The sequence below is a fragment of the Dromaius novaehollandiae genome, chromosome 1 (assembly GCF_036370855.1).
Source record: "Dromaius novaehollandiae isolate bDroNov1 chromosome 1, bDroNov1.hap1, whole genome shotgun sequence".
Classification (NCBI taxonomy): domain Eukaryota; kingdom Metazoa; phylum Chordata; class Aves; order Casuariiformes; family Dromaiidae; genus Dromaius; species Dromaius novaehollandiae.
This window is the reverse complement of record NC_088098.1, coordinates 201,281,281-201,303,531: the sequence shown is the minus strand read 5'-3', so window position 1 is coordinate 201,303,531 and position 22,251 is coordinate 201,281,281. Positions and strand designations below refer to the sequence as shown.

The window sequence follows — 22,251 nt, the reverse complement described above, 5'->3', positions numbered from 1 at the left end:
ATGGGGATTCATTGGTATATTCAAAGTTATGTGTAGAAATTTTTCAAGATGTGATGAATAGGAAAAATAAATAATTTTTATTATGAACTGTTAAATACCAACTTGTTTCAACATTAATAATGCATGTTGATATTTGTAGGTGCAAGTTATTAAAGCAGCATTTTCTTCTAATACATTCACATTGCAAATAACACGGTGATGTTTTGTGGGTTTACTTTTCTTTCTGAATGATAGAAAACCCAGGAGACTCTGCAGTAGTGAAGTTGGTGGTGAGCTTACTGCAGCTGTCCAAGATGGCAGTTAACCATACAGGGGAAAAAGCTGTGCTAGGTAAGTCGATTAGTCCCACAAGTGTCCTAGGGCTCTCATTGCAAACCCAGGTTTGTAACTGTGCGCAGTGGTATTTTGCCATTGCTGCCAGAAGTAACCATCAGGGATGTCCAAATGGGTGGTGTTCTTCTTTTCAGAGACTATATTTTACAACTTTGACTAATAATGTAAATTGTCATCAATTTATACCTTGATTTCTCCTATTGGCAATAAGAAGGAGTCATCTACCATTATATGGGTCACTTTATTAGATTGAAAAATAATAAAAAATGAAGAGAACTTCTCTGAGAATTTGGAAGGCATATTTTAGTGGAATTTAAAATAATTGTTGGCTATCTTAAAACATTTTCTCTATTTTTAAAAGTCTTCTCACCATTTACCTTGAGCACCTAGCTAATGTTTGGTTCAAAGGACCAAAGCAAAAATCCAAATTCCCTCTTTCCCAAATGTTAGATGTCTAAAATAGGTTGATAGAGGAGTAACAAGAACATTTGCCTTAGTACATTTTTCATCTGAAAGACTAGTAACAGATACTTACAAGTGCTGAGCAGCTGCAGCACCCATTGACTTCAGCCTTAACTTCTTGCTCAGCACCTGGGCAAGCTGTGTGTTTCAGTCTCTTCTGCATTACGTTTCCTTAGATGGTTTGTTAAATTTAGTTCATAACGCAACCTGTATATCTTCAGTTTGTTCTTCATGTGCTGTAGTGGTCAAAGGAGTGTTGTAGAAGATTGAGAAGTTTTATGACACAGTGAAGTGCAGACAAGCAAGGACAGCTAAAGCTCTAAAATGTGGCAAATATGAAGGAAGGAGCAGGGAGATAGATAGGTCTAATTTTGGTTCCTTTCTAATGAAACTTTTTTTTTTTTGTAACTTTTCAAAGTCATTCTTGTTTTTTTCTTGTATGTGTTCTTCTCTTTTTATAAAGTGTTTTCTTTGTCTGTTATTCTGATCTTTTTCATTTATGTTTTTCACATGTACCTTATTTAAGCAAAAATAGAATCTCTGTCTGTTTATACCACAAAATCAAGAGCCACAGGTACTTCTAGAAAACTGAGGTAGACGGCAAAAACTGTATTATTTATGAGTCTTACGTTGCAAACTTGTATAAATGTAATTTTAATCCTAATGCTCCTCAGGTGATTATTTATAAATCTCTGCAGTTTTTGATCCCATAAGAATCTCAGTTGTAAAAAAAAGTTTGTATTAATTGATTAGTCACAGCGACTTTTTAGGGTGAGACCATGCGTGGGTGTGCATAAGACTGTAACATTACCTGCATTTGCAGAGGCTGTTGGAAGTTGTTTGGGAGAAATAGGTCCCATGGATTTCTCCACCATAGCTCTTCAGCATACTGAAAATGTACTGGATTCTAAGGCAGTGGACCTACTTGAAGATAGAAAACTTCAGGGGGTCTTCGTAATGTTAACTCAAATAAACATCGCTTTGACAGATAATTGGTGAGTATGCTTATTTATTTCATTTATTTAGTTCAAGGCTTAAGATGAGCCATTAAGCTGTACTAGCATATCCTAGTCATTGTAATTTTCTGATTTGGGGCACACTTTATTCAACTGTGAAATGATTTGTTTTGTACATTTATGAAAGTGCTATTGAAAATAAAACATGTTAATGAAATAACATGACACTCTGTATGTTACTCTTTCAGTATTGATGTTAGAGCTGCTGCTGTTTCCTGTTTGAAAAACATTTTAGCCACCAAGTCTGGCAGTGAATTTTGGGAGATTTATAAAAACAAAGCTGATCCCATGTTAATCTATCTACAGCCTTTCAGAATGTCTAGGAAGAAGGTACTTCTGATATGCCTTATTTATATGACATAAGAGGTTGGGAAGATGAATGGAAGTATATTTAAAAAAAAAAAAAGAATTTGGAAATATTTACAGAGATAGGTTTTGTTGAATCCAAACCCTAGTCTTTTTATTGCAAATATGATTGCTTTTGTACATCTTCTATTTCATTTATTCATAGAGAGATCTGATTTTGTACTTACTGCTGATCCTGAAAATCAGCCCTAATATAAAAAAAATTGGATAGTAAAGGAAATGTTTTGAGGATTGGACTCTTAGGTCCAAATATGCCAGCATTTGGGGCTTCTCACTGTCTCTTAAGAAATTACCAATTTGACATTGGAAAGCTGTGTGCTTTCATTATTTATATGCTTTTTGATTACTTAGTGTTCTAATACATACTTTCTCAGGATTCCAGCATCATTTGATGCAAATACTTACTGGAAAATATGTCAGAAGTAAAGTTGCATAATTGACCATAAATCAGATATTTCCAAATTTTCAAACTTTTGATTTGTAATCTAAATGTAATATCTAATGTGGCCGTGTTGATATTATCAGTAAAATCTTACCTTCAATATTTCCAGACTTCCCTGCAAAACTTTGCTCATTTGCGTGAACAAAGTTACTGTTGTCATTTAATTCAAGCATAGTTGATATTTAATGTGTTTTAATCTGCCTATATTGCAGTGTATTCTTTTTTAAGATCATGTTCCATTTACTTATATTTTCAGTATATGTGTTTTCCTTCTAGTTTTTTGCAGTACCAGCTCATGGTACAGAGCCTCATTCAGAAACTTTGGATGACACAAATCTGTGGATTCCTCTGGGAGAAAGTCATGAGACCTGGATCAAGAGCCTAACTAGTTCAATACTGGACAGTGGAGGTGTGCAAAATGAAGTTCTGCAGTTAATGAAGCCACTGTGTGAGGTAAACCTACATTACATATAAACTTCTGTGCAATGTGATACACAGAAATATGTGATGACTAATATGTGATGACTGTTTAATATTAAACAGTGATTTCTCCTATTAAATCACTGTTTACTCTTAATAGTCATTCAGGTACTGCAGATAGCAATAAAATACGTTCTTCAAATATGAGATTTGAGACATTTGTTTAATCATAGTTGAATTTTATAAGACTGCTTTAACTCAATGCCAGTGTAACTGTATTGAGTGTTTTACATATTTGCATGTTCAGTGTTTGTTTCTTAAGCAGTAGATACTTGTTCTGAGTATTTACCAGTTTTGTGTCCGAATTGGTACCTTTTTTCTTTTTAGTTTTGTCATAATGTAAGAAAATAGAATGACCAGTAGGCTCTTGAGTGTGGTGATAAGCGGAGAAAGAAGAGAGTTTGGTTCCTTTTCTTAGTAGCTGCTGTGCTATATGTATGTTCTAGGTGAAAACAGACTTGTGTCAGACTTTGCTTCCATACCTGATTCATGATATCCTTCTTCAAGACTCAAATGAATCTTGGCGAAATCTTTTGTCAGTGCAAATCCAGAAGTTTTTTACAGCCTGTTGCAAATTTGCCTCATCATCGAGTAGATCTACTACACCACCAAATTCTGATTCAGGTAACATCTTATTTTTCTTTCAGCTGAAAGGGGGATTCTGACTGCAAAATAGTTATCTTCTGATGTCAAATGTATGATGCACATTTGTTTTAGTCAGACAGAATTTTGGAAACTTTTGTCCAATTGTTCACTATTTTTCTTTGGAGATAATCAGTAATTTTGGAGTTATTCATTGGCAGGACCCAAGTACTTTCTCCTGTAGAGCTTCTTTCCTTATTCATGACTGGATAATGTTTATTACTTGCTGAATTCAGATGTGATCCAATGTTGTATGATGAAAGACTAAGCATGGACTGTCTTTTAGAGTGACAAGTTGACAGTTCAATTTTTCCCATGTTTGATTGAATAAAGGCAGTTTTCACCTGGATTTTCCTCTTGAAAAAGAGACTAACCTTTACTTGAGCTTCTGCCTAATGCTGGATATGGTCTCCCTGCACAGTCAAAAGGGACACAAGCAGAGCGGAAGGAAGCTGTAATCCAAAAGAACTGTAGCTGAGTCTGAGTAATGCAAGAGATTCCATTTGAAACAAAGCACATTCACATTAAGCCAGCTGTTGTCTTTTCAGGTTAGATTGTGATTGGAATGAGTGCAAATCTCTGTAAAGATAAGATCTTCAGTATTAGACTATGAGAATGGTACACACATGCATTTTCAGGAGCTGAAATCATGGATTTGTCTCATTTGTGCATGTCCCTTGCTTAACCCAAATCTAGTAACTTCAAGTTAATATTCTCTTTTTGTGCAGTAGTGACAAATCACCAAAGGAATTAGTCTGTAAAGTCATTTGATCTATAGTTCAATACTGAAGAATAATTTTTTTTCTTCCAGTTTTCTTGGTCAGTGCCTTTTTCTTTCCCCAACTCATTCATACGTTTTGGTGCCCAAATATAATTCAGATAAAAATTTTCAGTTATTCATCTGATCAAATTATGAAGGAGGAAGTAGAAATCTCCATGGGGCATTGACTGTACAGCGTCAACAGAATGGGCCCTGCCCATTAGAGGCTAAGTCTGTATTAGCAAGTAGCACAGTGCAGTGAGAGTGGATCTGGAGAGCAAAATGTCATAGCACATTGGGTACTTAAACTTAGATGTCGCATTGTTTGTATTTAGAGGTAAAGCATGTGGAATATGAGTTACAAAGACGGAGTCACTGTTCCCTCTGTAAGTCTTGGATAACAACAGAAAGTAAGCTTTGTTTTCCATTTGTTGGAAGACACTAGATGCCCAGATATTTCTTTGTTATGAGGCTTTTGGTTTATGTAGAGGAAATTTCTAGTTCTGTATCTTGTTTTAATATGGTAGTAATTAAACCTTTGCTTATGCTTTCCCTGTTTCCTGCTTCTTCCTTTTTACCAATTAAAAATATGCAGAAAAATGAGAAAATTACTAATCCACACTGTCCAAATGACCAGAATACAATTTGTAGTCATTGAATTTTTTTTTTAACCAAGAAGCAAGACATGGACATGTAAGTTCCTTAAGACGATGCATGTGTCTAGTGTTTTCTGTATAAGCATATGCACTCTATAAAATCTAAAATAAAATTTCCTGCCCAGGAAAGTTGTTAGTTACTCTCTTGAGTACAAGACAGAGCTTTTATTTTGTCAACGGATATATTATGGTACATCTTCATAATGTTCTCTCCTTTGAAATATACATCTTAGAGCAAGAAACCCATATTTTTAGAAGTTTGGATAAAGTATCTCGACGAACCATGCTTGCTGTTGTTGATTACTTAAGAAGACAAAAGAGGTGAATTATATCTTTCCAAAATATTGCTTTAACTTATTAATGCCTGTTCTTCCAAGATCTATCGATGCTCTGGATTGAGGAAGATAAAGGTCATAGAGAACCTGTCAGTTAAAAGAATAAAGATATAGCAGTGACCTTTTATTTATTATTGGCTTGATATGGCTAGTGCTTAAAAGGTTCTAACTGTACTGAATGAGTTTATTGTCTAATAGGCTTTATATGATATTGATATGGGTATTTTGGGGTTTAAGATAAAGCCTTTTGGAGGCTAATTTTATGGTTAGAATGGATTTATTTTGTTTAATGTCAGAGAGAAGGTCTATTGCAACAATATTAAAATCTTTATCTAATCAGGTCCGTTTCAGGTACAGTTTTTGATGACAGCTTCTGGCTGGATCTGAACTATCTTGAGGTTGCCATAGCAGCACAGTCCTGTGCTGCTCACTTCACAGCCTTGCTCTATGCGGAAATCTACGCTGACAAGATAAATATAGATGAACAGCAGCAAAGGTACAAGGCTTGAGGAATGCGGTTTCTTGAGATTTCATCAAAATGGATCGTGTATGTCTCAGTCACTGTTTGTTACAGGAAAAGTCAAGGAAACTTTTTTAAAATGCCTAGGTGCACATACTGACTGTGAAAATATTTTTACTAGACCTTCAGAGTGATTTCAACTCTGCTAGTTTGCTACCTGTGACAAATTCAAAATCATGTTACTCTGGTTGCTAACCAACGTGTGTTCTCAGTAGTGTGTATCCTGGAGCAACTTGGTGAAAACTAATGTTTCTGGATACTAAAATGTATTAAATCTCGCTTTCTAAATAGAACATTTTTCAGATTCTAATTCTAGTAGTTATTAGTATGTTATGGTTAAATCATGTCCAAAAATGAAGCAAGGGGAGAAAGAAACTAGAGAATCATGAACAGGATTATGCGGTTTGAACTTTCATCATTTCATAATCTTTATTGTAGAAGGGAGTGATCCATATAAAAGGAGCTTTCTTATGTAATGCACAATTATCTTTGTCTTCTGGTCTAGGAAGAACCAAATATAGAACTAGCTTAATAGCTTTTTTTGGCCATAAAGGCAGTGAACATGTAACAAAAATATGGTTGTAAGCACAGATATTCTATAGTTCTTTTCATCCTTTCCCAGAAGAGAGCATTTTTGCTTCAAGCATACACAAAAGCACTTAAGCAATTTGATTTAATAGAAGATAAAGAAGATTACAGGTTTATGCCTTTTTTCCCCCCAAAAGCCCACATCCTTGGTGTTGAAATCCCTTGATGTTGATATATTCTCAGTTCAACTGCTCTGCTGTGTCATTCTGGCAGAGGACCATTTTGAATAGCCTGGAGACATAACAGGGCTTTTTAAGTGTTGCTTCAGCGTTTTCTTAGTTCTTTGTATGAAATTTCAGTTAGCTTTACCTGTTCAAACATTTCTTGCAGGTCTTCTTTCAAAGCAGCTAAAAGTTTGACATTTGAGGAAGAAAGTCAAAGAACAACTATTACTATTTTGAATGAAAAAAGTAAAGAAGAAACTGGCATAAGTTTACAGGTATATGTGTGTGTTTAATAATCTGAAAGCAAACCTTTCTAATGTAATTGCAATTAATAGTAGTTTTCATCTGACCTGAAAGCAGATCTGACTGAACTTCAAAAACTGTGTTTAAAAGTTTTCCCTGTGCTCTATTTGAGATTGAACGCAGTGGCCTTGACTGACAAGTTAATTGATTATTTATTCACTTGAAATAGTAATTGACTTGTAAATTGTAAAACATAGCAAAACAGACTTTGCTCCCAAACAGAACTGACCTCATCATCATAGCCAGCCAAGTGGGATTTTTCTTTTGTGAGAGAGACGTTGCACTCATTAAAAATGAGCAAGTGAGTTGGTTTAGCAAGCTGTAATAATCAAAATTGTAGTAATATAATCTCCTAGACGTCTCTTTAGTACATAAAATCTGATTCAGTAGCCCTAAGTTATTTCTTTCCATAGTTTATTCTTCCAAAGCTGCGTTCGCTTATTTTTGAAATACATTTCTCAGCTGGCATGTCTGATACTCATTCAGTACTCCTATATTTTGCTTTTTGACCAGTCTGTGTAGGGGGTAGTGCTGTTTTTTAATATCTTAGTAGAAAAAATAGTCTAAAGAGTTTGGTAGACTATAGAACTTCGTATTTCTTCCTGTGATGATAGCAGGTTCAGGTGTTGCATAAAGGAAAATTAAACTCTACTAACAATATGTTACATGTAAGGACCTGCATCTATAAACCTATATCCTATATATACACCTGAGCTGAACTGGTTCCAAAAGAGGTATTTCTTTGTTACGGTGTGTGTTCTAGGACCTTCTCATGGACATATACAGAAGTATAGGAGAACCTGACAGTCTCTATGGCTGTGGTGGAGGAAGAATGTTACAGCCATTAGCACGGTATAATTTATTAATATTCTTAAGTTCTTTAAAATCATTGTGTTCATTTATTAGTAAGGAAATTAAATTGAAAACTTATTTTTAACTTACAACAGGATAAGAACATATGAGCATGAGGCAGTATGGGGAAAAGCCCTTGTAACATATGACCTTGAGGCGAGCCTCTCTCCATCTACTCGCCAGGCAGGGATAATAGAGGTAATTTTCTTCTATAATAGGAAATGAATGTAGGAATCGATATGCATTGTAATCAGAAACATGTGTTGTAAACACAAAATTGATTTAAGGACTAAAAGAGATATCTTTGGGCATCAAGTCCTGTACTCTGTGATTATAGGCAGCCAAACTGTATAATATAAGACAAATCAAGATTCATCCTGAACACACTAAGATTTTTTTGTCCTCTTCTAACCCATAATCCCCATCTTGGGTCATCAACTTTGTGAAATAATTCGAAATAAATATATTTGATTTTATTCAGAATTTGGATAGCTCGTTAAATGGCGGGATGTAAAAAGTAATGTTTTTGCCTTCTAATTTTTTTAATTTCTCTATTATGGTGACTGTCTTACTGGAACTGCAGTATTTCAGATAAAATAACTAAATAGAATTGTATTGTCTCATTTTGATCACTTAAAAATATGTCATTTTTTGTAGCCTAAAAATCTTTACACCAGTTCTGTAACAACATAGCACAGGTAAACGTCCTGTGCCCTGCATATCTGTATTTCCCCTCATTTCATTTTCCTGTGATACCTTTCCTGCCCTAAATTGTTTATTATTGCTGTTTGACTTTCATTGTTTCTCATGTTTCGCTGACTTCCGCTGTTTCTCCTTCATAATGGTTGCACTCATTAGCTGAATAAGTGATCAAGATTATAAGGTCACCGAGGTCTTCAAATGGAGAGGAGTTTAAAGTTGCAGGAAACATTTTCAAAACCCTGCCAGGGAAAACAGTTCATTAAGAAGTAAAACCAGTTTTGGCTTACTCTCCAGGAATGATGGAATGGAGAAATGTAAACAGACAACTCATTTCAAACACATCACAGAAATTTTTTTTAAAGAATACCAGCTGCAGTAGTAGGGCAACCATCTTCTGTGGTTGCCATGATCAATAGTGTGGTTAGCAGTCTTCTAAAAAGTTTTCATCTTACGTATTGATGAGTTTATAAATAACCTTAGTTCTGCCTTGCCTGCAATGGCTTCTTTGGTACCAAACTTAAAAAAATATACTTTTAAAGAAACAATTCAGATTATTAAAGGAAGAAAAGCAACTTTCAGTAATTTTATGAATTACAGGCTTTGCAGAATTTTGGGCTTTGCCATACTCTTTCCACATATTTAAAAGGACTGGAACATGAGAACACTGAATGGTGTGCAGAACTACAGGAAATACGCTACCAGGCAGCATGGAGGAATATGCAGTGGGGCCACATCTCTTCGGTCAAGTAAGTCAACTTATTTTTTCCCTAGTTCCTTAAATGAAAGACAGTGGTTTCAATTCTAAGCAAAAGGAAGATATTAGAATTTAATTTCTGTGAAGCAAATCACTTATCTCATCTTAACCATTGAATCGAAGGGCAGTCCGTTTCACATACAGCTGTCTAGCTTGTATGTGTATCAGTTTATATTATCCTGGGAAGCTGTATGCTTTTATTTCCTCTTTTTGTTTGTTCATAACTATCTCTTAAATGCCCTTCCTAACTGAAATTTTTCTTTTTTGACTCAGATAGTAGATGTACCTTAATTAAGTATGAAGGATAGTTACGTTTTAACATTTAATTCATAAGCAAATGGGGGAAAATAATACTTCTTAATCCATAAGAGGTCATCAAGAGCTGAATAAGAAAACACAAATTTTGGTTTGTGGCTGGTCCTTCATAAGAAGTAATCTTTTCTCTTGTGAAATATTGTAATATTTCTCTTGTGTAATAGTGTAATATTAACTGGCATTAGTTATTTCATATGACTGGCAAGATATAATGTGAAATCTGTCCCTTTCTTGTACAGCTGCCCATCACACATTTTAGAAATATAGAATAGATTCACTACATTTTGGCAAAAGCAGAAGTTACATCATGGAGTAATTCAGTGGCTCCTTCTACAGTAATTTTTAGTAGTCAGGAGGATGGAGGATTTTCTCGTAGGCTTCTTATAGAGACGTGTGTAGAGGACAGGCTCTTGATAAAGTCGCATTCTCTTATGCTGCACACTGTCTTAAGGTAGCTGTTGTTTAGAAGCACCTGAAGGACTTCACAGTCATAATATCCTATTTAAGAGCGTATGTCATGGCACAATCAGCACAAACATCAGCTGGGTTAGGGGTCAGAGTAGAGACATGCTAATCTAATAGGTTGTAGCTTTGTGTACAAAATCTTGTAGGCAAATGGAATATTCAGGTTTAATACAGGAGCTGCAAAAAGTGACATATAAGATGAAAAGAGAGAATGGGATGGCAGGTCAAGAATGGTCAAGGAGAAGAAGAAAGAAAAGTGAAAAGGGCATAAGAGAGAAATCTGGATAGGAGGAATGTATACAGCAAATGAGTTCGAATACTTTAATTTTTTGTCCTTCTGATTTTTTCTCTATTGTCTTCTTTAAAAATTATTTCTGAAGTTAACTATACAAAACTGATTCTAAGCTGAAGAGACATATATACATAATACATATCTTTTAGAATAATACTGTTAAAATGTCTTTTAATAACTCTTTATTGTACATTTGTTTTTGTGTCATATTTTTGCTGTAACCTTGAATATATTTCTCCAGTATTCCAAACATTTTGATAATTACTGTTTTTTCTTTGTTTTAAAACAACAGCTTGATTTTATAAAACATTAAATTAAATTTAAATTTGTTACATTAAAAGGGTTACATTATTATTTTTTGTCATGCGAAGCAGCAATCCATCCAGCCACAGAAAAACGACTGCTAAAAATATTTATCATAAAGATAAAATTGACTGCTTTGGAGAGAAATATAATTTTTCTTTTCTTTTATTCTATTTTATTTTTAAGAAGTGAGACAGGAGGACCAGGGTACCATGAATCATTGTATGATGCTCTTCAGTCTTTACGAGATAAGGAATTCTCTGCTTTCTATGACATTCTTAAAGATGCCAGGTAAGAAAGCAACTGTGTGAATATTCTGTTCTTAGAGAGACAATGTGTCTGTGTGTCTCTGTGTTTGTAGTCACAAGTAATGAATACAAGACAATCGTAGGCTTTTGTGCGTTTAAATAAAGATTTATCCATAGAATAATATCAGTACTTCTGGACTGTCATTTCACTTCTAGTTGCTTTCTTTTTTTAATTAATTTTGTCTTTTATGCATCTACAATTTTTGTGTTAGTAGGAAGTGCATTTCCTGTAGTATGCATCACTTTCTTTGCAGCTCGCTTATATAGAGTTGAATGCCGACTAGTCTTTTTTAGATCAGCTATCGCATATGCTTTGACATTTATATATGCTTACCATATTTTTATTTATTGACAAACTTAATTTTTTAAACTTTAATAGTAATACAAAGTAATTTTGAACTGAACAGTTTTGCTACTTAATTTCTGTTCACTATATGGAAATTGTTGTGGGTATTTGGAATTATTTGTGGATATTTGAAAAAAAATTACTATTTCTCTGTTAAATCCATAGAGTGAAGGAAGTAGAAGAGCTGTGCAAAGGCAGTCTCGAGTCTGTATATTCGCTATATCCAACTCTTTGCAGACTACAGATAATTGGAGAGCTGGAAAATGCAGGACAGCTATTCTCCAGGTATTTGTTTAAGCTTCATTTCATGATTTTTTTCAGTTCATAGGCCTGATAAGATCTTTCTCACTTCTTGCTGTCACAGCTTTTTGTTTTGCTTTATAGCACCCTGAAAACAGTCTAGTTTTAATAATTTGGTATTGTGCCAAAATTGTAGTTTTAAAATGTCCAGCTTTGAATAATTTTTATCTCCAGACATTCTCAACAAGTGTTCAGATTCTGCAATTATGTCGGCCTTTTTTTCATTACACGTCTTCCTATCATACCAAAAAAGTTAGTGAGGTAGAAGGCTACTTAAACTGATAATTCTGGGCTCTTTTTGACCTCAGATTCCCAATTTGTTCTGTTTTCTGTGCATTTGCTTTCTAAACTGTTCTATGAGACCTTCAATGTCTTTATTTGTCTATATTACAAAGTCACTGCTAAATCAAGAATCAATATTAGTAATATTTCCTGTTAGTATTATTTATTTTTTGTTTTCAGAAATTCCAGTATTGTGCAAGGTACTGTACAAAGCTAACAAGAAAAAGGTTCTTTCCCATATAGTCGAAAAATATAAAACAACTGAAGTTGGCACATGTGTGTGACAAATATACAAAAATTTCCTTATAAAGCCTAGATGAGGATTCTTGGTAATCAAGTCTAGCACACAAATAAAACAATCTCATAAAATGTTATTCATAAACTTCTCATACTCAGTCTTTAAAGTGATATGGGTTTTGGCTCCACTACTATTATGGGAAGGCAGATCCAGATCCCCTTTACTTCCAGACTGTATTTGCTCATGGTCTAGTTTTAATCATTTGGTATTGTGACAATATTTTAGTTTAAATATTTTTTCTTTCCTTTGAGTTCCCTGACATACCCTAAGACAGCAGTCAGATCTAGCCCTTGCTTTGCTAAAGTAATTGACTCATCCTCTTCTAGTTTCCTTTCTAAAAATGTTTCCCGTTCCCTTTGTTCTTCCTCCTAGATCTATTGAAAGCTCTTTCAATTTGAATTCTTCAACATGGACCAGAATTACTATCTCTATTGTAGCTGAATTCTTAATATTGCTTGTTAATCATAGGAAGGTATTTGTCTCTGTAGTGCTGTAGCATGGCATTTTTTCTGTCACAGTTGTGTCAGTATGATAGCTTATAGTCATCCTGCAGTCATTTAGCATATCCGGGACTTTATCAACCTTTGCTATTTGCAGTTAATGAACCTTATAACAAAGTCATACATACTAATGAGAAACTACACAGCTACAATGCCACATTTTTGCATTTTATTCTTATTCTTAATCTTTACATAGAATAAAAAATGATCTATATAATTAAATAAGTATCTTGGTCCTCTAATATTTTGTGTAGCCCTGTGGTTGTATGAAAGTGATTCTCTTTGATAATTTTTTTAACACTATAATTTTTTATATTTAATCAAGAATGATTACTGTGGAATTGTTCTCACTATCAATGTTGATCTCTTGATCTTCATGCTTGTTAAAGACAGAAGTCTACCAGTTCATTCTGCACATTAATCATTGCAGGTTTTTAGGGACTGTGTCTTGTTTTTGAACTGTAGATTGTGAATTACCACTTTAGGTTACTTTTGTTGCTTGTTTTGTACTTCACAAATATTTAGTGAGAATTAATAACAGATTTTTTCACTTTGGTAACCACTGCAGATCTGTTACTACACAACAACTGAATGATATTTATCTGAAATGGCAGAGACAGTCCCAGCTTCTCAAGGACAGTGATTTCCGTTTCCAGGAACCTATCATGGCTCTGCGCACTGTAATTTTAGAGATCTTGCTTGAGAAGGAGAATGAAAATGCTAAAAGACAATGCATTAAAGACATCCTCACAAAGCATCTAGTGGAGCTCTCTAAATTGGCAAGAACTGCTAAAAATACACAGGTAACAATTTCCAGGAAAAATCAGTAACGGACATTTAGGTTTTGAGTTTAAGAAGAACTTAATTTCTCAATAGTGCTAAAGATTAGCTATATTCTAACTTTATTCAGTGAATCAATTATTTGGAGACTAAAGCTATGTAGAACTTACTCATGAGTTGTATTTGTGGGCATGTTTTCTCATTTTTGTTCATAACTGCAAGTCTATATGAAGCAGATAATATTAAATTGGAATTTTTACCACAAAATGCTCCTACAGCTTTATCACTTTATTTTGATAAGTGGTATATTTCCAGCTGTCACATGCATAAGATTGTTCTAATGTTCCAGCTTAGAGTTGCAGAAGGAACTCCTTTGTATCTGTATATTTAGTGTGGCCTTCAAGGGATTATACCCTCAAAGCACCACATATCTCTCTCTAAATGACCTGTTAGGATTTGGAATTATCAGTGATGTCTGCAGCTGCCGATGCTGAGAACTCCTTTTGGGATCCAGAGTTTGCCTTGCCTTGTTCCAGCTAGTGCATCAGGAGTAGTAACTCAACCAGAATGATAGAGCAGCACTGTCTTCCTAGCACCTCTGAAGGAAGTAATTCCAGCTAAACATTTTATGTGGAAAATTGATTAACATTTCACATATGCAAAAGTATGTTAAAATTTGATTTCAGAATGTTTCCAGATATTTTCATGAATAATGATGAAATCAGTAAAATAGTTGTCTTGGATTTCCTTGAGAGGTTTACTCAGTGCCTCCAGAATTGTTTGGTAAATCTACTTAATTTTTTTTTGTCTCATGCCTACCCAGCCACTAATACTGTTGTGATGAGCGCCCTGTAGGAGCTTAAATAGAAATTCTGATTTTTCAGTTTGACTTTTAGTTACAGAAAAAGGTTAAGGTTGGGGCTCTGTATTTTGGGAGGATGAGAAGGTTCTGAAAGATTTGTCCAGTGTGTTTCTGAAACACTGTTGTTCCAGCCTCTGCAGTGCTGCAGGCCACGTGCTGCTTTTGAGGCATACTTCCAGGCCTTTTCCATTTCTCAACCCTGTGGTGATAATCTGTTCCTTTTGGCACACCAGTAGTTGACAGCGTTAAGTGTCTGGATGTGGGCAAGTTTTTGAGGAAGCACTCTGTGCAATTAATGGCTTTTCCTTCCTCCACTTCAGCGCCAACACCAGCCGTCAGTAGAAGGGAGAGGGTGCTGTACAGAATCGTGATACTGACCACTAGCTGAAATACTCTAACATTTGTTTTCATTTATAGGCTTTCTTACATTTTCGTTGTTTACCTTATGTAAAATGTGTATTTAAAAGTTTGATTGGTTTGCTTCTTAGTTAGACAACTTCTGAAAACACACTTCAGCATCAATCTTTGACGTTGTTACAAAAAGAAGTTTGTTCTTTGTGTTACCATGTAGTGATGGAAGATTACAAAATACTGAGAATGTTACTTCCCCAGTGATATGAGTGAAGAGGGAGGCATACAAATGGATTAGTGTATGATAGTGCTGTTTTTCTTTTTTTTGCTTAGGTCTCTTTGGATGTAATAATAATGGATTTATAATTTTAGCTTAGTGTGTTGTAGTAGGTAATGATTGTAGAATTTCTGTATGTTAAACCTCTGAGTAATTAAAAATGTTAAATATAAATACACTTTATTTTGGAGGTTTTGAAGTTCAGTTCGGTAGCCTATTTTTGTTGCAAGCCAGGATTTTCTACAAGTACTTCAGAAAAAACTACCTCGTCTCTTTCCTCCACATAATTCTTAGCATAGATAGATAGATTGAACTGAATATGCTGCACAAATAGAGCAAATTAATGATGGATTTTAGAAACAAAACTTGCTGTGAGATATGTGGATTTGACTTAAAGCATTGTTGATGATCTTTTTTTCACTTTCAGCTTCCAGAAAGAGCTATGTTTCAGATCAAACAATGCAATCCAACAGGATATGGGGTTTCTGAATGGCAGCTAGAAGAGGCTGAAGTTTTCTGGGCTAAAAAAGAAGAGAGTCTTGCACTGAGTATTCTTAAAGGGATGATAAAGAAATTAGATGCAGATTGGTTTCAGGTATGTGTCATATAATGTATTAACTTAGAGGAAGTAAATTATTTAAATTCCTATTCTCACTTTCTCAAGTTTTCCCTCAGAAGAAAAGGAAGTGACTATCTGTAATATTACTAAATCTATTTTGCATTCTAAAAATGGCTGAAAGCAAAATATCTGTATTAGCAAATCTTACTGGAGGATTTCAAGGTGAATCTGTAAAGGTGGCAGATGTTAGAATTCATTACTCATTATTTTACCTTCAGTGCCACCACTGTCAAGTTTATAGCTTTTTAAAATCAAAGATCATTTCCTTTGATGATGAAAGGTAATTTGTTTTAAGCAAAGCTGTTACATAGAGGTGTGTCTTCTTGAACTATACCCATAATTAAATGAACTAATGGCTGAGCAGGTCAATTTAGGCATACTATGTTGGGAGCTGTAATAGTGTACATGTTTTTATTACAGAAAGAATAATATTAAGGCTTTCATCTCTGGCCCTTATTGTGTAAACAGATTAATGTCAAATAGACAGTAATATATTTTATGCTAAGAAGCATTCCTCCATTGCAGACATTTCCCTGATGTCTGTAGAGCATCCTTGTGCAAAGTTGGGAGTATGAGTTGGGGCTTGTGTTTCAGGGAGGGTGAAGCTATATCACAAAGTGTACAGAAATTTCAGGCAAATTTTTGGCTGATGAGCATTCCCTACTGTACCTTAGGTTTTTTTGTCTCTCGAATTAGTCTGATATTAAAGAACACAGATGTGATTCAAAGATGCTGTGTCACATCTGTAAATCTTTCCCCATTTGTAAGTACCCTGGACTGTGAGTTTTATGTTGTTCTTCTGAAAATGGAATCTTACCTCAAAGAGGGAAATGTTTTCTCATTTATGCAGTTGTCTCCAGTACTTCCTCATGATTTTCATCCATCAAGTTTCACTTCAGCAGTTACCTCTGAATCTGAGTTATCTCAGATCTTTTTGTAAGTTTTCTGAAAGATTATACCACTTAATGTAAAGGAAATGCTACTTTCACATCTCCAGTTCAGAATATAAGAAGTGAACCAAAAATCCCTCTCTCTGTCTCAGCAATGGACAACATCAAGTTTCTAAGAAAGAGTATAAAGAATAGTTGAGGCATATAGCCAGAGTATTCCCCCAGATTGATTCATAGCACACAGAGGTAGTAACTTCGTGTGTAATTCCCTCCAATGGGTTTTTATAGCATAAATTTATCCAGTCACTTTTTGAGTCTGTGTAAAATTTTAATATCCAAAAAACCTTATAACAAGGAATCTCACAACTTACTTCACCCTGTCACAAGAGCCACCTTCTTTGTTTGTTCTGAAGCTTCCATCTTCATTGATGTTGGTTATGATCTAGGACAAAACTGTGAGCACTCGTTCTCTGTCTCCATTCTCCATGCCACCAATGATTTTATAAACTGTCATAATCATTCCCCATTCATCCAAGTGCCAGACTGAAGAATACTAGTTTTTTCAGTCATTGTTAATACAGAAACTCTTTCATGCTGTTCCTTGTACCTTTTCCAGTTCTGCTGTATCCTTTTTGAGATGTGGGGACCTGAATTACAATATCGGCATGTTATGTGTTTATGCTCTGGTCTAATGATCTTTCTGCTTTGTTCTCAGTTCTTTTCATAGTAATTCCTAATACTCCATTCCTTTTGGCTGCTATTGTGTTGATGTTTTATCATTATGTTCCCGAACAGGAATAGCTGTCTCACAGGCTGTTGTTACATACAAGAAGTCCTTTTCCCCTCCTCCTCCATCACTTTACATTTATCATTTGCTGATAATTTCATGTGCTTTTTTATACCATTTATTGTCTTTTACTATCTGCCTGCAGTTTTTCAGTGTGTCCTTGTTTTTATCACCTTGAATAACTCAATATCATCACCAGATGTTTTGTTCACTGCTCATCACCTTTTCCAGATTATTGTCTTTCAAACAGCACAGATTGCTGGATCTGTGGAGTCTTGTCACTGGTGACATAGGTCCACTGTCAAAACTGGCCCATTTATTTCTCCTTCTGTTGCCTGTCTTCTAATTAGTTCTTTGTTCCTCTAAGAACCATTCATTTTATTCCTTGTAGCTTAGTTTCTTCAAGAGCCTTTTGTAGAGAAACCATGTCAAATGACTGATGGAATCTGTTGGAGCAGACTCTATCAGACAGGTTCTTCCTTATCCCTATGTTGACAACTTCAAAGAAATGCAATTGAGTTGGGAAATGGGGTGCATCAAGGGTGCTGAAAGAGCTGGCTGGCATGGATTGAGGGGAAGTCCTGAATGACTGAAGTACGATAAACAGACATATCTACAAAAAGGGCAAAAAGCGAGATCTGAAAAACTGCAGAGCAGTCAGCCTCATTTTAGTCTCTAGGAAAATTATGGATCAGGTCTTCGTCATAGCTATTTCCAGGTACATGAAGGACAAGAAGGTGGTTAGGAATCTGCTAACACAGATTTCCTGAGGGTAAATCATGCCTGACCAACCTGATTGCCTTCTGTGATTAAATAGTTTGATCAGTAGATACAGGGACGTCATCTACCTGGAATTTTAGCTAGTCATTTGACAGAGTCTCCCACAATATCCTTGTTGACAAGCTGGTAAGATATGGACGGGATGGACAGGCCACAAGGTGGATTGACAACTGGCTAAACTGACGGACTCAAAGGGTGGTGATTAATGTCTCAAAGGCATCCTGGCAACCAGTCACAAGTGGAGCTCTTCGGGATTCCTTACTGGGTCTGATACTGTCTTTATGAGAAGCCTATATGGCAGGACTCAGTGTACCCTCACCAAGTTTGCAGTTGACAGCAAACTGGGAGGAGAGGTAGATATGCCAGAGGGAAGAGCTATCAATCAGAGAGAGCTCGACAGCCTGGGAGATTGTGCCAAAAGGAATTGCATGAGATCAGTGGGAAATCCTTCCCCTTGGAGAGAATAATCTCGAGCAGCAGTTCAGACTGGGGTCTGATTGACTGGGGTGTAGCTTTACTGAGAACGATGTGGGAGTCCCAGCAGACAGCAAGCTAAATGAGTCAACAGTGCGTCCTTGCAGCAATGAAGGCAAACCATGTCCAGAGCTGCAACACCAAGAGTATAGACTAGTGCAGATTAAAGACTGTGATTATTCCATTTTACTCAGCACATCTTAGGCCACACCTGGAATAATGTGTCCTGTTTTGGTTCCCCATTTCAAGAGAGACATTGAAAAATTGGAGAGGGTCCAACAGAGGGCCACCAAGATGATCAGAAGCTTGGAGAACTTGTCACAGGAGTAAAGGTTGTAAGAACTGTATTCAACCTTGAGTATTGAAGGCTCAGGGGGATTTAATCACAAGTCTTCCAATACCTAAAAGAAGTAGTTACAGAGAGGATGTAGGTAACTCTACTAACAAAGATGCACAGTGACAAGGCGAAAGAAGATGGGCACAAGTTGTTTCAGAGAAAATACTATCTAGATGCAAGAAAAAAATTCTTCACAGTGAGAGCAGTTAAGCATTGTAATACGTTGCCCAGAGAAGTGGAATCTCACTCGCTGGAAAACAGTAGTACAAAACAGGGTCCTGTTATTGAGATTAAGTGATTTGCTTATTTTCAACAGAAGGTTGTGCTGGGTGATCTGCAGCAGTCCCTTTGAGTGTAGACTTCTATAATTCTGTGATTTCCTTTCATAAAAGCTGTTCTATCTTTTCTTCATATTCATCCATCTACTGTCTTTATTATTCTTCTTGCATGCCACCTGCCAGGCCCCTGATACTAAGGCATTTTTAAGCAAAACCTTTTCTACCTCTGTTAGTAGTTCAGTTATCTCATCTATGACTTGCTGTAGACCTTTTGGAAAAATACTGTCTGGTCCTGGTGAGTTGATACTGTTCATTTTGTCAGTTTGTTCTATGGCCTTTGCTATTGACACATCTAACAGACCTTTGAATCCGCCACCAAGAAGGTTTTTGTAGCGAGAATCTACTCAAACTCATCTATACTAAAAACAAATGCAAATAATTAGGTTTTTTTGTGCTCTACCTTTATCTACTCAGAGCACTATTTGTTTTATAACTTGATTGTCTTTTTATCAAGTGGACCATCTGGTGGCTACCTGCTCCTAATAGGTTTAAAAATGCTTTCTTATTACTTGCTGTGTCGTCTTCAAATTGTTTGAGATTTTTGGACACTTCATAGGTGGGATTTGTTCTTCATTTGACAGGATATTTCATGATTTTTTAATTTGCTTTTATTTTTCACTTGGACACACCTTTAGCATGTTTACTAGGTGAAGTAAAACTTCCTTCATCTTCCTTACCTTTCCATTTAGCCATAATAGCTTTCTTTGAGTCTTTTTTGGAAGGTAATAAACATTTGCTTTGAATCTATATACATCGTTAAGGAATAGTACTCTTCAGAAAACTTGTAGTTCTTTTGATGAAGTTCTCCATACACATTAGGAGAATTTCAAGAGTTGTTTGCCCCTCTCTTGACTTCTGTAATTGCTCCATGAAACAGTTGATGAGGGCCTCCAAAAATTTAGTCCAAGCCTCACATTCCAGTGTGCCTACATAAGGAGGATTTGTGTTCTTGCAGCCTTTCTGATATCCTTCAATATTTCACAGACAGTGTTGCCCTCTTGAACAGGTTATCTTTAATATGGACCCTATATTAAAAGTATTTTGGAAACTTGTCCTACTATAGAATTAAAGCTGAGCTTCCACCTGGAGGCAAATCCTTTGGAACTCTACTTCATCATCATCTCAGAGCACTTTTAATGAAGTTTCCATCTAGAGGTCTCTCCTAAAAGTTTAATTATTACACATTGGATAGTTATCACAACACTGAATGTTTCCTCCAGGCTGCACTGTGAGACTTCAAATTAAGTGGGGATGTTAGAAATAACAATTCTGGAAATGTGCTGTGTATTCATGTAATATTTATTAAATTTTATCAGTTTATTGCACTTTTCATTGTTCAAACTCTCAGGTATTTAAAAATAGTTTATGCTTTTCTTTAGTCAAACACAGAAAGTTATTTAAGGTTATTGACTGCTATCGATGTGGATAGAAAATGATTCTGTAGATGCAGAAGGTGTAATAGGTCCAAGTGATTAAATTATATGTGGGAGTAAAAACATTTATAAATTGCCTATCTTATATGTAAAAAATATCTTTTTATTTGATGTCTTCCTCCTTTTTCTTTAAAACGTCCTGTCTCAAAGGTTGAGAATGATCCTCATTTAAAATTGATATATACAGAGTGTCTGAGGTTGTGCGGGACCTGGTTAGCAGAAACATGCTTGGAAAACCCTACAGTCATCATGCAGAAATACTTAGAAAAGGTACAGCAAGCCTTTGAAATGTGCAGTCTTTGAGATAAATGCCGTGCTAAAATACTTTGTTAAAATGTCAAGAAATTTTATAATACAGCCCTTAATTTTTCTGTATTGAAAATATGGATTCTTATAAAAATATTATAATCATGTATAATATTATACTATAATATTATAAAATATGTGATATGTGGCTTTATAAAATTCACAGTGAAACTTCTGTGTAATATTTGGCTTGGAAGTTCAGTGAAATGACTACTAGTCCTGTTCCCTTTCCTCCTCCTCCTCATCCCCAACCTTTCCTTCTGCGGTTATTGGACAGGTCATTCACTTGATCGTGTTCTCAGTATTGGAGTTTTGTTTGTAACAGTCTATATTCAGGTGCTAGAAGGCCTTGTACCGATGTTTCCAAATACTGTAATCATTTTTTAACTTTTGGTCAGTAGAAAAAGCGTTTTTAGTAATATTTGTCTACTTTGTCTTTCTCTATTTCATGCCAGTTTGTGAGTCTTCACGTAGTTGCTTCTGCCTTTCCTGTTACTCTCCACATACCTTCTTCATTCTGATAATTTGAAACAGTGATTTTTACTTACAGTTTCCTTCTCTTTTTGACACTTTATCAACCATCTTCTATTTTTTTGTCATTGTCTTAGGATGTAAGCTTTTTAAAGCAAAATACCTTTGTCTTGTTGTAAAACTTGATGTCCAGTTACTCTAAAAGGTAGGTAGCTGTAGGAAACTCCTGTACAGTTGTTAAAGTTGTTAAAGCTGTTTCAAATATGATATTTTTGACTGTTGACACTGAAATACTTCTCAAGGATTACATTAATTTAGAAGAATATGCAGTACAATAGGTTTTACTTTTGTATACATATATATGCCATCAGAGGCAATATTAAATAATGAAGTTTAATCATGCATTATGCAGTAGAGTTTAGTTATAGTGATTATCAATCTAATTATCAGCCTTACCATTATTGTAACTTCCCTTTTAGGCTGTGGAAATTGCTACAAGCCACAGTGGAGATGGCAGTGATGAGCTGAAGAAAGGAAAGATGAAGGCTTTTCTATCGTTGGCTCGTTTCTCAGATAATCAGTACCAGCGAATTGAGAATTACATGAAATCCTCAGAGTTTGAAAATAAGCAGGCATTACTGAAGAAGGCCAAGGACGAGGTTGGACTCCTAAGGGAGCGTAGAGTTCAGACAAATAGGTGAGCATTCAAACTGAGAGGTAGGTACTGTGGAATAATCAAAGGCTTCATCTTTACTAATTCTG

General features: G+C 35.3%; 1 protein-coding gene across 4 annotated transcripts in view; it reads left to right on the top strand.

Moving 5' to 3' along the window:
• ATM (ATM serine/threonine kinase) overlaps window positions 1–22,251 on the top strand; it is an 82,849-nt gene that overhangs the window by 44,177 nt on the left and 16,421 nt on the right. For 3 of the 4 annotated variants that reach the window (XM_026100193.2, XM_026100192.2, XM_026100191.2), the window contains 17 exons: window positions 235–330; window positions 1,619–1,790; window positions 2,000–2,141; window positions 2,896–3,072; window positions 3,546–3,723; window positions 5,391–5,478; window positions 5,833–5,988; window positions 6,931–7,039; window positions 7,831–7,919; window positions 8,015–8,117; window positions 9,219–9,367; window positions 10,937–11,041; window positions 11,570–11,689; window positions 13,353–13,587; window positions 15,482–15,649; window positions 20,863–20,982; window positions 21,969–22,186. In XM_026100193.2, the coding sequence (XP_025955978.2) occupies window positions 235–330; window positions 1,619–1,790; window positions 2,000–2,141; window positions 2,896–3,072; window positions 3,546–3,723; window positions 5,391–5,478; window positions 5,833–5,988; window positions 6,931–7,039; window positions 7,831–7,919; window positions 8,015–8,117; window positions 9,219–9,367; window positions 10,937–11,041; window positions 11,570–11,689; window positions 13,353–13,587; window positions 15,482–15,649; window positions 20,863–20,982; window positions 21,969–22,186 (2,425 nt within the window). The remainder of the gene's footprint in view (window positions 1–234; window positions 331–1,618; window positions 1,791–1,999; window positions 2,142–2,895; window positions 3,073–3,545; window positions 3,724–5,390; window positions 5,479–5,832; window positions 5,989–6,930; window positions 7,040–7,830; window positions 7,920–8,014; window positions 8,118–9,218; window positions 9,368–10,936; window positions 11,042–11,569; window positions 11,690–13,352; window positions 13,588–15,481; window positions 15,650–20,862; window positions 20,983–21,968; window positions 22,187–22,251) is intronic. The other variant, XM_064505053.1, reaches the window with a different exon arrangement.